This window comes from Cibotium barometz, chromosome 29, assembly GCF_041138505.1.
Source record: "Cibotium barometz isolate CiBa-2024 chromosome 29, ASM4113850v1, whole genome shotgun sequence".
In the NCBI taxonomy this organism is placed as follows: Eukaryota; Viridiplantae; Streptophyta; class Polypodiopsida; order Cyatheales; family Cibotiaceae; genus Cibotium; species Cibotium barometz.
The window spans coordinates 3,974,256-3,989,012 of NC_141074.1; the positions used below are offsets into that span (position 1 = coordinate 3,974,256).

Consider the following 14,757-nt stretch of genomic DNA (forward strand, 5'->3'; position numbering starts at 1 on the left):
TATTTGGCCCTCCTAGCTCTATTTCACATGATGGAACCCTTGCCCGGACACCAGACAAGTGGAAGAAGGCATGGGGACAAGGACCATAAGGTTTACTCAAGAAAAAGCACCAGTCCTTGTCAAAAAGCAAAGAAAAGAAAAAAGTCAAATTGGATTGACCGTGAGCCAAGAGCACCACTGGCAAGAGGAGACTAAGCCAGACCAAAAAGCTAAAAGCTGTTTTTTCAAAAAGCAGCTCTAAGGCCAAAAAGCAAGGCCTTGAAGACAGAAAAGCAAAGCACAAGAACTTTATTTTAAAAAAAAGAGGAAAGCAAAGAGAGAAAGTCAAAAGCAAGCATGGATAAGCTTTTGACAAAAAGCAAGACCTCCCTTGGATATAAAATAGGACCCAAGCCACTCGCGCCTGGCTATACCTCCGTTGCTCGCGCTTGTTGCTGATTATTTGCGCTGCCTACACTTTGCTTCCGTTGCGGCCTGCTTGTGCGCAGCTGCCGTTGCCCCTGCCACTGAGCGCTACCATCATCACTGAACAACACCTGGCAATGCCACCACACATCAGCACTGCCACTGACTTGGCTGCTGCTCTAAGTTGCAACACTTATCTAACAGTTATACATTGTTTGTGCTGCCCTTCGTACAAGCTATTATGCGCTTCAACCGTCGCCTAAACCAAGAGATACCATGTAGCCACAAGAGCATTGGTCCTATTTATACTCTCCTGGTTTGGAGAGTTGTTTTCTACTTTGGTTTGGGAAGCAAGCTTACAGTTGAGTATCATATTCTTCGTCGTCAACACGAATCTATTGTGTATTTTGTGTACAATCTTTAGGTTCCGTGGATTTGGAACTTGGATTTGAAATTGGGACTTGGACTTGGACTTGGATTCGGACTTGGATCTGGAATTGAATATTGGACTTGGATATTGGATCTGGTACTAGTCCGGTGAGAGATTCTTGTGGGTCATCCCCGTGGTGTGCTCGGCATCATAGGTCTCGTGCCTCGACTTCAGCATATATTTGTTTACTTGTGTCTTCATTGGTTGTGCGAGCCCACAAATTGTTCTTGAATAAATTCCTCAAAGGGAGCGGAGCCTGTTCCTCGCTCAGTGTGTGTGTGTACTGTGCAAAATTACATAAACCCTTCTCTCTCTCCCTCTCTGTATCTTATATATCTCTATCTCATTCTCTTGGATACGTGGTTGAATCTATCACAGCATGCACCGCTGGTCTTACGGTGGTATCAGAGCAGGATTTCCTTCAAGGAATTTTTCTTGGGGTGACAGAACCATGTCGAGAGTTGAGGGCCTAACGAAGGTAACAACTATGAGGCCGATCCAAGACTTCGGGATGGAAACCAAGACCGTCGATCCATTACTCATGAGACCGCGGCCATGTCATCAAAAGAGTACCATGACTTTCACCAGTCCAGACAACTTCTCAAAGACGAAGAGTTCCTCGCTTGGATAACCAAGAGAGAAGAGGATCAAAGAAGGGCTCAAATGTTGGAAGATTTTATCAAGGCTAGAGCCACCAAAGCTCAAGGAGGTGACACTTCCAAAGCCTACCTTCGTGCCAAAGGAGTCACCATTGCAGAAGGATCTAGAGCCACCAAGTCTATTTCTCGTGAAGGAGCTATTCCTACACCTACTTTCTTAGATGCACCTTCTTCAGAACAGATAAGGGAAAGAAAGGAAAAAGATCCTACATCAACCGGCAAGATGGACTTCAAGCCGAGAGAGAAGAGTGTCAAGTTTGATGCTTTTCATGGAAAGAGGGATACAAAAAAAGCATTATCTTTTGTTGAACAGTTCAATGCCACCTTTGGAAGAGAGGACTTCTCCGAAAAGTCCAAACTTCGAATGGTTCACATGCATTTGAAGAATGCCGCCTTGAATTGGTGGCTAAAAGTGGTGTAAGAAGGGACCGAGCCAAAGACATGGACCGACTTCAAGGTTATGTTCAACACAAAGTTCTACCCGCAAATTTTGAAGCAGATGTGTAGAAAGAAGGGGATGAGGTAAAGCAAAAAGTTGGTGAGAATATGGCATCTTACCTTAACAACTTTGAAGTTTACTTCATATACTCTTATTCCACTGCTAATGGAAATGCGAAAGTTTGTGAATGGACTATAACCAAAGCTTTTTTTTTTTTTTCCCGGGAGAGAGATCCTACTAATAGTTAACATTACAACTCGCTCAACGTCCCAGCCACGCTGGTGTCGTGAGCTACAAGATCATCTACGCGGCCCTCTGAAGAGGGCGACGAGCACACTCAACCACAGAGAGCGGAGGGGCTACACTGGAGTCCTCCTGGGAAAGGCGGCCAGAACACGATCGACGCCGAAAGGGAAGTTTATGGAGAGCGCGGATGAGAGGTGCCGCCGAGGGGTCCAAGCAGGGTTTGAACCCAAGACCTTTCGGTCCTAGGCAAACACTTTACCACTTGGACTATCACCTCTTTGGCGACTATAACCAAAGCTTATGCAAGTAGTTTATATGTCTGGTTCGAAAACTTTGGAGGAAGCCCAAGCCAAACCTTTGTAAGCCAAGGCTTTGTACATGCCTCAGATCGAGGGCAAGACAAAGAATGAAAATCGGGATCCACCTCAAAGGAAGAAGTTTAAAGACCAATCCCCATCAAAAAAACTAGTCTCGAGAGAAGAAGGATATGAGTGAGGACAAACCTCCACTCTTTTTAAGAAGATTGTCCCTCAAGCAACTTGAGGAATATGCCAAGTGTTTTCAATGTGGAAAGAAGGGATACTTGGCTGCAAATTTGTTACATGCGGAAGCTCTCGGAACCTTCTTTCAACCCTAAACACCATCTAGGAGCATGCTGATGCAAAAACGCATGAAGAAGACAGAGAAGAGAGAGAGAGAGAGTTGAGTATTCAGTATATTCATATCTGTACAAAAAGGTACATATGTTTTGTAGCCTTTGGCTGCCTTCAATCAAAAGGTGTAAACCTACTCTAAGCCTATGTCTAGACCTAGCCCCAAGCTAGGGCTGAATACTGAAAACGATGAGAAACAATGTCTTTTATAGGCTGGAAATTGACATATGGAACTGGCCGACTGCTGGTTGGCCAACTCCTGGACAAATCCTATTCAACTTGCTGCAACCAAATCAACAACACATGCTCCTAATCTCGGGTTCTAATCAGTATTTATTTGGTTGCTCTCCTCAAGATTATATCTAGGCTCAGCGAGTGCATGTCTTGCACATGACAAAATTGTCCCTACCTGCCAGAACAAGAAGCCAAAGAGACCAGAAGATCATCAGATTGACATCATGGCAGGAAGATTGTCAAGAGGTTGGCAATGGATGCTAGTCCATAGCAAGTTTTGATAAAGAAAGCCGTGGGAATCTTTATAGAGCAAAGCTGAAAAAAATCCTTTGAAGCATTGAGATTTTATGCTAGCAAAGACCCAATGTTGATTATTTTATATTAGTCAAAACCTTTTATGGTTGAATGTGATACCTCGGCAAGATTGCAAAACCTTTTATGGTTGAATGTGATACCTCGGCAAGATTGCTTTGGAGCAGTCTTGTACCATGAGGACCATGTTGTGACCTATGAAAGTGAAAGACAACAAGATTGCAGAATGAAGATTTAGTGACTTCTTATGTCATCAAGCAAGGTTTTTCATATGATGCAAACCCGTTTGTGTAACAAAGGATTTGAGACCAAAAGTGATCGAAGAATAACATGCTCCATCTTGCATAGGGCATAGAGCCATCTTGACTACAACTCAAGCCTTGCTGAGCTACTTTTTTTAGCCTAATGAGAAAGGACATTGAGCTATATGTTTCGAGAATGTTTGTTTTGTCTGAAGGTCAAGTTTGATTGACAAAAGCTCGCAAGATTATTGCACCCATTGAATGTTCTGTGAGAGAGTATTGTGAGTATTGCTATGGCTTTTATCTTTGGATTGCAAAAGTCAGGGAATGGAAAAGATGGTATATGGACATTTTCAGGTTACTAAGAAGATCAACTGTGTATGTTATCGGTTGGACCTTTTAAATCATTGGAGGAAACATAATGCCTTCCATGTCAGTTTATGAAAACCATACACAAGATTACCCCAAAGAAGCCTGTAGTGGAAGATCCACCAAGGATCGAAGAGCCAGAACACTTGGTGGAAGAGCCAGAATAGATTGTGTTTCATTCTGTGACAAAACGAGAAAAGACAGTGGTCAAAAAGTTCCTCTTGAAATTCAAGAATTATTTGCCATTGGATGCGAAATGGATGCCATAGGAGTACTTCAAGGACTATCCACATATACTTCGAGCTTATGAGGAAACGGTTGGTCCAGATATATTTAAAGTACAGGCATAGACGTCTTGCGATCAAGACACATTCAAGAGGGAGGGATTGTTTCTCTAGCCCTCTTCATTGTATATATATTGAAATGGAATTGATCATTATTTTGCTTAAATATTGGTTATTTGGGCATGCTCTGGTTTAGGTGGCAACGATGCCAAATAGCTCAAGGAGCAAGATTTGTATTTGGGTGGCAACGATGCCAGATGACCCATTGGATGGCAACGTACCAAATATTTTGGACTTCATAGTTGGGCGATCATTGCGACCAAATAGTTGAGCTGACTACTGATGAAGAATCGGGTGGTCATTGCGACCAAATAGCCCAGCCGACTATTGATGGACAGTCGAGCAATCATTGCGGCCAAATAGCCCAGATGACTGTATTGGATTTCATAATCAGGCGGTCAATGCGACCAAATGGCCCATATGACTATTGATGAACTCTCGGGCGCTCCTAGTGACCAAATGGCCTTGAGGATAGTCTGAGCGGTTTCTCTCGAGAGCCAGATAGCTCAGCACGGTTTCGGATGAAACCAGACACGACAATCCATGAACAGGAGGATCATTACTTGTGCACTGCATACAGATGTATGTTTGAATTTCTACTTTGTGTGTTGTTTTTGATGTGTGGACAATGCTTGGATTTATGGCATGTGATAGTCCACTGCGCAACACCTATCTAACAGTTATACGATGTTTGTGTTGCCCTCCATACAAGCTATTATACGCTTCAATCATCGCCTGAACCAAGAGATACCGTGTAGCCACAAGAGCATTTATTCTATTTATACTCTCCTATTCGGTTTTGGAGAGTTGTTTTCTAATTTGGTTTGGGGAGCAAGCTTATAGTTGAGTATCATATTCTTCGTTGTTGTCAACACGAATCTATTGTGTATTTGGTGTACAAGCTTAGGTTCCCTGGATTTGAAACTTGGATTTGGAATTGGGACTTGGACTTGGACTTGGATTTGGATTTGGAATTGGATATTAGACTTGGATATCGGATCTGGTACTAGCCCGGTGAGAGATTCTTGAGGGTCATCCCCATGGAGTGCTCGGCATCAGAGATCTCGTGCCTCGACTTCAACATCGACTTGGATATTCTACATCGACATATTTATTTGCTTTTGTATTCATTGGTTGTATGGATCCTGGCTTGCGAGCCCATGGATTGTTCTTGAATAAATTCCTAAAAGGGGGCAAGGTCTTTCCCCCGCTCAATGTGTGTATTGTACAAAGTTCCCTAAACCGTTCTCTATCTCCCTGTCTCTATCTTATCTATCTCTATTCTCTATCTCTTGGATACGTGGTTGAATCTGTCACGGCACGCCCGCTTGGGCCCGGTTAAGTTTCCAGTTGGCCCAAAAGCAAGTTCCCCACAAAGAGCCCCCATCTTCTAGGCAGCCTCCTCTCTCCCCTCCCCCTCCTCATCCTAAACCTTCCTCAGGTTACGCAGAGCGTGAGGTTCAGCAGGCTTCCTCCACCTTAGTCCAGCAGACCTCGACTCAACGACCGGTCACGTGCTCACGACCTCTCCAGAGCTTCTTGGACCCAGTGTAGAGGCGAGCTTGGACCCGGTGTAAAGGAAAGTGACTCAGCCTTAGGCACCCGTTGCCCCAATCGGTTCGGCATCTAGGGAGCAGACCGAGGTTTCAGCAGGTTTATTTTGTCGCAATCTAGTAGAGAGGCTCCACTCTCGAGATGACACTCTTTCCACGCACGAGACAATCCTTGTTGATCCTCTCTGGAGGTTGGGAGGCAGGTGTTGACACCAAGCGCAGGTCCCTAGTGACTTTCTACTTTTGTATTAGCAATGTAGCCTTCCTGTGAGAGCAGCCAGCCATGGAGGAAGCCCCCCTGTTATGTTTCTTTTACTGTTGTTCTAGCCAGGTCCCTTTTTAACTAATAGAAGGATCGTGGTGCCATTCACCCAATTACGAGGATAGTATAGGTTGGGCACACCAGGTGGAGTAATAACGGTTATGGAGGCAAGGCAAGTTCCCACGGCTCCTTGGGCTACCATCATACCATGCGAGTGCCCATGGGAAGCATCTTAAGCTTGGCAATTTCGCGATCATAATGCCGCAAGATCATTGAGGGATCTCTAACCCACCAGCTGATAAGTCGTCCAGGCCATCTCGATCAATCTCATCCACACCGTGTTGTCATTGGGGAGCATCTGTAGGGCAGCTTAATGCAGGAATGGTGGGCAGCGTTTTCTAGGCCCGGGCTCTTCTTGTCTCTAGGTGGAGACGGGATCACATGGTGCTACAGGCCCAGTGTGGCTTTCTCCAATTCCTATATGCAATCCTTTAACGAAGATAAAATAAAACAACTTTTCCAGCGATTTCAGCCTTTTGCAGCAGAAATTGAGTAAGACTCCGAATTGCAAGTGCAAGTTTACTGTTGACAACTTTTAAACATCAAGCATACCTCATCAAATGCTTCAAATATGTCAATGCTTGGCTGATGGATTGTGCATACTACTGTCCGGCCAGTATCTACAGTGTTACGCACAGTTCTCATGACTATGGCGGCAGCTCGTGCATCCAAACCAGATGTGGGCTCGTCCATGAAGATTATGGAAGGGTTTGCTACCAGCTCAACGGCAATGGTGAGTCTCTTTCTCTGTTCTGTCGAGAGCCCATTGACACCAGGAAGACCCACTAAAGCATTTCTGATGGGGGATAGCTCAACAAGCTCCATCACTTCTTCCACAAACATCTGCACAGGATATTCTCAATTATAGTCGGAAGCTTGCAAAGTAGGACTTTGAGGTTACTAAGAGCTTACCATCCTTGTTGTCTCGTCAACTTCTTTTGGCAGACGAAGCCATGCAGAGTATACAAGTGATTCTTTTACAGTGACGTTGGGGGAGTGGATATCATTCTGTTCACAATAGCCTGAAATCCGAGCAAATGTTTCCTGCTTTTTTGGATATCCAGATATCCTAATATCACCCTCAATATACCCACCTGTCTTCCTTCCAGCCAAAACATCCATAAGAGTAGTCTTTCCAGCACCACTCACACCCACTAGAGCTGTAAGAACCCCGGGCCTGAAGGATCCGCTCACCTCTCGTAGCAGTTGAAGTCTATCTCCAACAGTATCCTGCTTCTTCATTTCCTGTTGGAAGATGATATCACATGTAAAATAGACCTAATTTTTTCTACCCTTGGCATACAGGTGTAAACAAATTTGCATGCAGCAGAAGCTGGAGGATAGAAGATCTTACTGGGGGCATGTCAACATAATAGTTGATTGAGTTGAAGGCAAGAGACAGCGGTTGGAAAGGGAGAACCATTCCTTTCCTTTGAATTGCAGTGGTAATTTCAGCACCATCGGAGTGATAAGAGTCTGCTGAGGAGATACTTGATCGCCTCCACTCGGGTAAATCAATGCCTACCAAAATTGGAGGCAGCCACTTCAATAATGTGAACTCATGGAACTTCCATTTGAAAGGCTGGTGAAGGGAGAGTTTTACTACCTTGATGGGCAGATGTTGGCCTGCTTGATGCTGATTTGTAGGAGTCCCCAGTTCTATTTGAGTGTTTCTCTTCTAAAGCTTCGTCTGACAAGATCGCTTGAGGTTTACCCAGGGCTGCAGGCCAACAATGGCATTTGTTTGACTAAGCCCATGTGTGTGCACTGCAATAAGGCTGAAAGGGGAGCAACCTAGATACTAGAACTTCTGAACAAACTTGCAACAATATTGGTGAAAGATGGAAGTTCGTACGATTGAGATAAGCCAAAGCCAATGTGAATAAGACATTGAACAGTATGGTGAACCCAATTAAAGCTCCAACGGAAATCCAATACCAATGCTCTTCTGTGAAGAATCCTCTTGATTTTAATATGGCTGTTCCAATGGTATGTGCATCAACACTCCCACTGTAGGGCTGTAACGATGAAGCTCCCCATGTTAGGTGCTATGGATACAGGAACAGAAAGATAGTATTACAGCTAGGGATGGAAGGTTCATGCACCTTTTTCCAACGATCTGCGAGAAATTCATTGTTGACTAAACCATTCTGCGCATACATCATTGGAGAGATCCAGTAAGCCCAAATCCACCACTTGTGGATTTGATCTGCCAATGCCAAACAACCAGATTACCACCCATTTTCCACTTTGCATACTCTATCAGCTGCCAGCCTTGGGCCCTCCAAATGGTGTTAGCAATTTCTCCCAAGAAAATAGCAATTTCCTCTGTGTATGGAGACCAAAAGATGTACCTTTAGAGATGATAAACCCCCCCATAAGGAAGATGACCATCAGAAAAAAGGATCCGAATGTGCTTGCTATGATCATAGATCTGCCCACTGCACCAAGGAAGCGAAACATTCCCAGGGCTGTTTGAGACATGCAGAATAATATCAACATCTGGCGGAAGAATCTGTGCGTGACAGCTCCCAATCAGTGGAATCACACTATGTAACTGACTCTAGGGAATCTAGAACTAGAGTTTAGGATCTACAATGCTTCAATTTCTACTAACCTGCCGGGTCCTGGAGAGAATCCAATCACGTAGTATGTTAAACATACCCAAGTTAGCGACTCCAGCACGGATATGGGTAGCCTTGTGATGAAAGTTGGTATTGAGTAAGCCCATGCAGGATAAAACAGTTGGTCTCTTTGTTTATAATACACGGGGAGACGAGTGACAGTCATAGCCATCTCACTAAAGCCATTGAACAAAACAATCATCAGTGCAAAGAACAGGGCGCCCAAATACAAATCTCCTTGCGCAACACTGTCCGGATGAAGCTTGGTCCGGAAGAAAACTGTCATTGCAACAATGGATATAATCGATACCTGTAGATTGAAAGGATAATAGCAAACAATGGGATGTTAGGGTATTTTTCCTGGATACTACACAATAAGTCTATGGGATCACATAAAAGAAAGTGCAGGCAGGAGAGGGCTGAGTAGGGGAAACACCTGGCATGCCTTGAAAATATAGAGAAAGGAGTTTCTTTTCATGAGCAACCATTCCCTTGAGAAGCATGCCTTGAATAGGGCTTTCTTTCCGAGGCCATACTTTCTAGTTGAAAGGGCTGCTGGATGACTCCTTGCCTTGTCAAAGGGGACTGCAAGCTCTTCTTGAAGCCGCTGGCCGACATGGAAAGAGTTGAAAGACTCTGCGAACTCCTTCACAGGAATGTACCTGTAAGACTGGCTTTGGTCTGCCCAGTACTGTGCTTGATCTTTCCTTGAAGTGACCTATGTTAGAAAAACAATTCAATTGAAGCCCCCAACTTCCCGTGTCTTTAGGCAACAATATCTTATAAGCTTATCAACCAAGCAGCTCTTGTACCTCTTGCAGAAAATCCGCAATACTTTTCCTCTCCGGGCACTTGAACCCCATTGCTTTGAAGAAATCGAGGATAAGGTCCCGAGGGCCCTGGTAAACAATCTGGCCTTCAGAGAGAAGTATGACATCATCAAAGAGCTCGAAAGTCTCGGGTGCAGGCTGCAGAAGTGAGACAAGCATGGTCGAGTCCATCACATGGACGACCTGCCGCAAGCATTTCACTATTTGGAAAGTGGTGGAGCTGTCCAGGCCAGTAGAGATTTCATCCATGAAGAGAGCCTTTGCAGGCCCCACTAGCATTTCACCTGGACATCTTTGGATCAAAAAATGTTTTTCCTTCTGTGATGCATGCTTGTCTTGGTGTGTTCAAATTAGCTTTGTGAAACATGCAAGGATAGAGAGTCAAGTGGCACTCTGCTCTATCTTCATGTGAGCACAGCACTTACCCGTTGTCACACGCTTCCTCTGCCCTCCTGAAACGCCTCTTTTCATTTGATCACCAACCAGGGTATCGGCACAAATGTCAAGGCCGAGAACCTGCAAGGTAAACATGTGATCAAATCTTTGATTGTTGTAGTACTGAAAGCATCAAGCGGTTATGCCCGCAGATGTATCCATGCCACAAAAGAAGCATTACCTTCAATATATAATCTGTGACAATACTTGTCTCCTGCCCTTCCATCGCAATCGCCTGCAAAAGATACAGGTAGGTAGTACACAAGATACAGCCGAAACTTATTGCAAAGTGAAATGTATGCGAAGTCTAGTTACCTTCATGAACACATCAATGTCAGGGTCTGGCTTTATTCCAGCTGCTTTTTCTCTTCTTGAAAGCTCCAGGAGCATCTCTGTTGCAGGCAGTAAGCAGACTTAAGGAGACTACTGCTTTGATTTCCTGAAGTTCCATTTTGTTTTACTAAAACTGTAAATAGGGTAGGATATAAGGAATTTCAAATGCCCCCAACATCGAAGCACACACTCTATCAGGATGGTGAGGACTGACCATATCTAGTCCCAACGCCCTGACAACGACCACAGAAGTCGAGCGTCTCACGAACGGTCAGATCGCCGAGTTGAAGGTCATGCTGGCTGATGTAAGCAGACGTCCGTTGTGGAATGAACTCGGTCATCTCATGCCCGTTGTATGTCACTTTGCCTGACACCTGGCATTTTGTCACATGTTTTTCTTTCATTAGTTTGTATACTGGTTCATGGTGGTGTTCATAAATGCTCTTTTTTTTTAAGGGAAAAAGAAAAGCTGCGGCAGCTGTCCATTCTCCCCATTGCCAGCAAGATATGTACGTGCGACCTCACCCTTTCAAATTCCTGCCCACCATTATATGTAGCCCAAGTTTCACACATACCCTGAGATCAGGAGTTAGCTTCCCAGCAAGAGCAAGCAGCAAGGTCGTCTTTCCTGAACTGGGGGGCCCAAGAAGCAATGTCATTCTGCAAACAAACACAAGAGATTTTGGGTTTTGAGCCACCTACCTTGAAAATATTGAACTGCCATGTTATTTTAGATGTTACATGTCACAGTAATATCCCATGACATTATACAGACCAAGAACCTACCTGGAGGGTTTGACAATGCCATTAATGTCATCGAGTATGTTAAGAATTCTTTTCTTTGTTGGTAACAAAAAACTGAAAAGCCCCTACATTATAAGAAAAGCATGTGGTTACTACAAATATAAGACTTACAGATAGGTAGCAAATCTTGAAAAAAATGCTTAGGAAGATGTCTGCTTTTGCTTGTCCACTTGCAATCTACATACATACATTTGAATGTAGCATATGTGTGTGTGCATGCCTGGGTGCACATGTGCATATGTGTGTGCATGCCCAAGTGCGCATGCGCATGCACATGTGTGTGTGTGTGTGTGTGTGTGTGCACGTGCATGTGTGGATGTGTGCACGTTTGAGGGTGCATGTGTGGGTATGAAGGCAGGTGTGCACGTGTGCAGTCATGTGAAGCTTACCTCCAGCAAGTTGATTGTGAAGTTGTAAAGGGTTGGCAGTGCTCTGCTTCCAACATAAACATCTGCTTCAACATTTAGATGCTCGAATCGAACTTCGATCTTGGGCAAATCAATCCCAACCCTGTGATATATGCATAGTGTTTCTCATTCAACTATTTTCAAGATAGAATTGTAATAAAACCAGAGTGTTTCCATCATAATCCTCAGTATTCCAGTTCTATGGTCCAAGTTCCAACTTTTCCAATTTCTATCCATAAAATCCATATGGACTCTCCATTGAAGACCAGCTAAATCAACCATGGAGATCCAGTTTACCAAAAAGAAACCATGGACTCATCCGTTGACGACCAACAAGGTCAACTAACCAGATCCACGCCCGTGTTCAGAAAACAACTCCAACTCAATATTCCATTTCTTCTTAGACGCACGCGTGGGTATCGTGGGCGACCCAGAGCCCGAGCACCGTATGGTCAACACCCTCTAGGATCCTTTTCGCAGGCGACCTGACACTTCACTCATAGGCCGCTTCCTTGGTCCCTCATCTACCATACCGGAAGCTCACCATTTTAACCGAACCGAGGCTAATCAAGACCTCGGCCGACCTTGCCAGGCGAGACGTCCTTTGACTCTCCGTCTAACTGTTGCAACATTCTCAACCTAGGTCCATGACCTCTTTCCAGAAGATAGTCAAAATGCTTCCTCCAGCATTCTTGACATAAAACAATCTTTAAAAATAACATATTTTTCAAGTAAGATTCCTATCTTTACACATCATTTCTCATCATTCCATACCATTTCACATTATTCCACATCATTCCATGTCATTTCATATTATTTCACATCATTCGACATTATTTCACATCATTCCACGTTAATTCACATCATTCCATGTCATTTCACATTATTTTAGATCATTTCATATCATTCCATGTCATTTCACATGATTGTGAAGTTGTAAAGGGTTGGCAATGCTCTGCTTCCAACATAAACATCTACTTCAACATTTAGATGCTCGAATCGAACTTCGATCTTGGGCAAATCAATTCCAACCTTGTGATACAAAACAATGTTGTAGTTTTATCATCACCGAAATTTACTATTTTATGGATGAGGAGCATGTATATACACACTGTCCTGCCAAGGTAAATTTATGAAAAGCCTTCCACATGTGCCAGCAAAGGCTCAGATCGTTGTGGCTAGACTGTTGGAAAAGGACAGCAAATGGTGTGTGCGCAAAGTATATATAAGCCCGGGTGTCTATATTTCTCAACACCCTCCCTTGGTGCTACATTCCTCGGCTATACTGCAAGGTGAGGTTTTACAACATGTCATCACCCGGGAGCTCTTTGGGATGACTAGGTGCAACAAGTCCTAGGATTCGGGTTCGCTTTATCTTGGAACCTTCTCAACTTTTGAAAAATCGGCCTCACCTTGAGAGGAAAAGAAATAATGGCGCCACTTATTTTGCAAAAAATAGTAATAATTGGATGAAATTCTTGTTCAAAATTTCAATTTCACACGCACAATGCAGCGAAAGAAGGAGAAGCCTGAAATCAGAAGCATTTTTGGGAGTTTACTTACTTTTCACTTCTCTCTCTTAGCTTGAGGAGAAACCGCTCGTTGTCCTCTTCAATATCATGCAGAAGTTTCTGTATTAGCTGCTGCTTTTCAGCAAATCCAAGCTTGGCTATGTCCACCTCCTCATGGATGACCATGCCCGTCTCGCTGACAGTGTCGAGGAAACCTTTTCTTAGCCGATCATAAGTGGGCAGCTTCTCCAAGGCTGCCCATTTGAGAGCTTCTTCATCATCGTCGCCCCGACCACTAGAAGGCCTCGAGAAAACACTGTCATCCCTCGCAAACATTCTTTGGCTGGCTGTCCTTGCGTCTCCCCAGACACCAACACCAGCTTCGCTCGAGAACGAGGCCATCTCAAGCAGCTCAGCTACTTGCCACAAATGATGGTGCTAGAGCGATTGATCAGAGGAATGATTTATGACTCTGATTTTCGCAGCAAGTTAGCAGTGTAGACTAATGGAGATGGACTGGTTAGCTACGTGATAGTGAAAATTAGAGACAGAATGCTTCCCATGATAATGTTTACTAGATTGATTAGAGTAGATTAAAGAGAAAGACTAGAAGATCAAGGAGGATTTTACTTAAATGGCAAGAGTACTAAATCTGGTTTTGGCCGAGGAAAGACCATGTATGCATGCAGAAGGTTTACGTGCTAATCCCCCAAAACCAGAGTAGGAGGTGCTTGCGGCCGCATAATCTTCACACGCGGCTCAATAGAGATAAGGTGTTGGATTATGATTGAAGCGACGACTATCTTTCATGGGGGCGCACGCAAGTGTGTGAGAGTATCGGTGTCTCTTTATATGTACTCGTAAGTCGTGACTCGTGAGTCTGTGTGAAAGAGAGAGAGAGAGAGAGAGAGAGAGAGCTTCTTGGGAAGTCGCGCGCCTGTGAACCACCTTTGAAAATTGGTTAAGGCCTGGGTACCTTGTAGCTTTCAAAATTTGAATTCCAAGATAGGTTTGAAAATTTCCTCTCTTGTTTGTCGCCAGAATGAGAATTATATTGAAAACAAAGACAAAAATTGAATGCTCCAAAAACTCAGCCTCTAGATTTTTTTCGCCTTTTTTAATCTAGAATCATTGAAGTACCTTTGAGACCCCAAGCCAATAAACACCCACCGTGGAAATTTTGGCCTCCCTTTTTTGACTTCTAGTCATCTTCTAGAAAGATCCTTCCTGACGTAGACGTTTGACCTCTTCACCTCTAAAAAGGTGGTTTCTTAACCATTGCTCTTCTAGAACGAGCTGGCTTTAAAGTGAAGAATTGACCATTGCTCTTCTAGAAAGATGCTTCTTAGTAGACTTGGTCATTGAAGAGCTACCTCTAAAGATAAGAATTCGTTTCTCTTTTTGAAAAATGCATATGAAACAATTGATCATTGACGAGCTACCTTTAAAGTTAAGAATTCGTTTTTCTTTTTGGTGGAAAATGCATATGAAACAATCTTTCAAAGTATTGTTTGTTGACGTTCATTTGAAATTACATGTTAAAGCCTCTTCATACACAAAAATTAATTTCTCATGTTACAAAGCATTTTTATACATGAATCAATT

The 14,757-nt window shown here is 43.7% G+C and overlaps 1 protein-coding gene across 1 annotated transcript in view; it reads right to left on the reverse strand.

The window, feature by feature from the left end:
- The window catches only part of LOC147621746 (pleiotropic drug resistance protein 1-like), a 39,368-nt gene extending 25,394 nt beyond the window's left edge, over positions 1-13,974 (reverse strand). The window contains exons 1-18 of the mRNA XM_086822769.1: positions 13,205-13,974; positions 11,624-11,744; positions 11,217-11,299; positions 11,006-11,090; positions 10,645-10,804; positions 10,413-10,489; positions 10,279-10,332; positions 10,088-10,178; positions 9,645-9,946; positions 9,269-9,550; positions 8,826-9,142; positions 8,563-8,723; positions 8,314-8,417; positions 8,064-8,226; positions 7,815-7,928; positions 7,563-7,729; positions 7,121-7,453; positions 6,761-7,051 (exon numbers count right to left, since the gene is read on the reverse strand). Coding sequence (XP_086678895.1) covers positions 6,761-7,051; positions 7,121-7,453; positions 7,563-7,729; positions 7,815-7,928; positions 8,064-8,226; positions 8,314-8,417; positions 8,563-8,723; positions 8,826-9,142; positions 9,269-9,550; positions 9,645-9,946; positions 10,088-10,178; positions 10,279-10,332; positions 10,413-10,489; positions 10,645-10,804; positions 11,006-11,090; positions 11,217-11,299; positions 11,624-11,744; positions 13,205-13,554 — 3,255 coding nt within the window. The 5' untranslated portion in view covers positions 13,555-13,974. The remainder of the gene's footprint in view (positions 1-6,760; positions 7,052-7,120; positions 7,454-7,562; positions 7,730-7,814; positions 7,929-8,063; positions 8,227-8,313; positions 8,418-8,562; positions 8,724-8,825; positions 9,143-9,268; positions 9,551-9,644; positions 9,947-10,087; positions 10,179-10,278; positions 10,333-10,412; positions 10,490-10,644; positions 10,805-11,005; positions 11,091-11,216; positions 11,300-11,623; positions 11,745-13,204) is intronic.
- Positions 13,975-14,757: the final 783 nt, after the last annotated feature.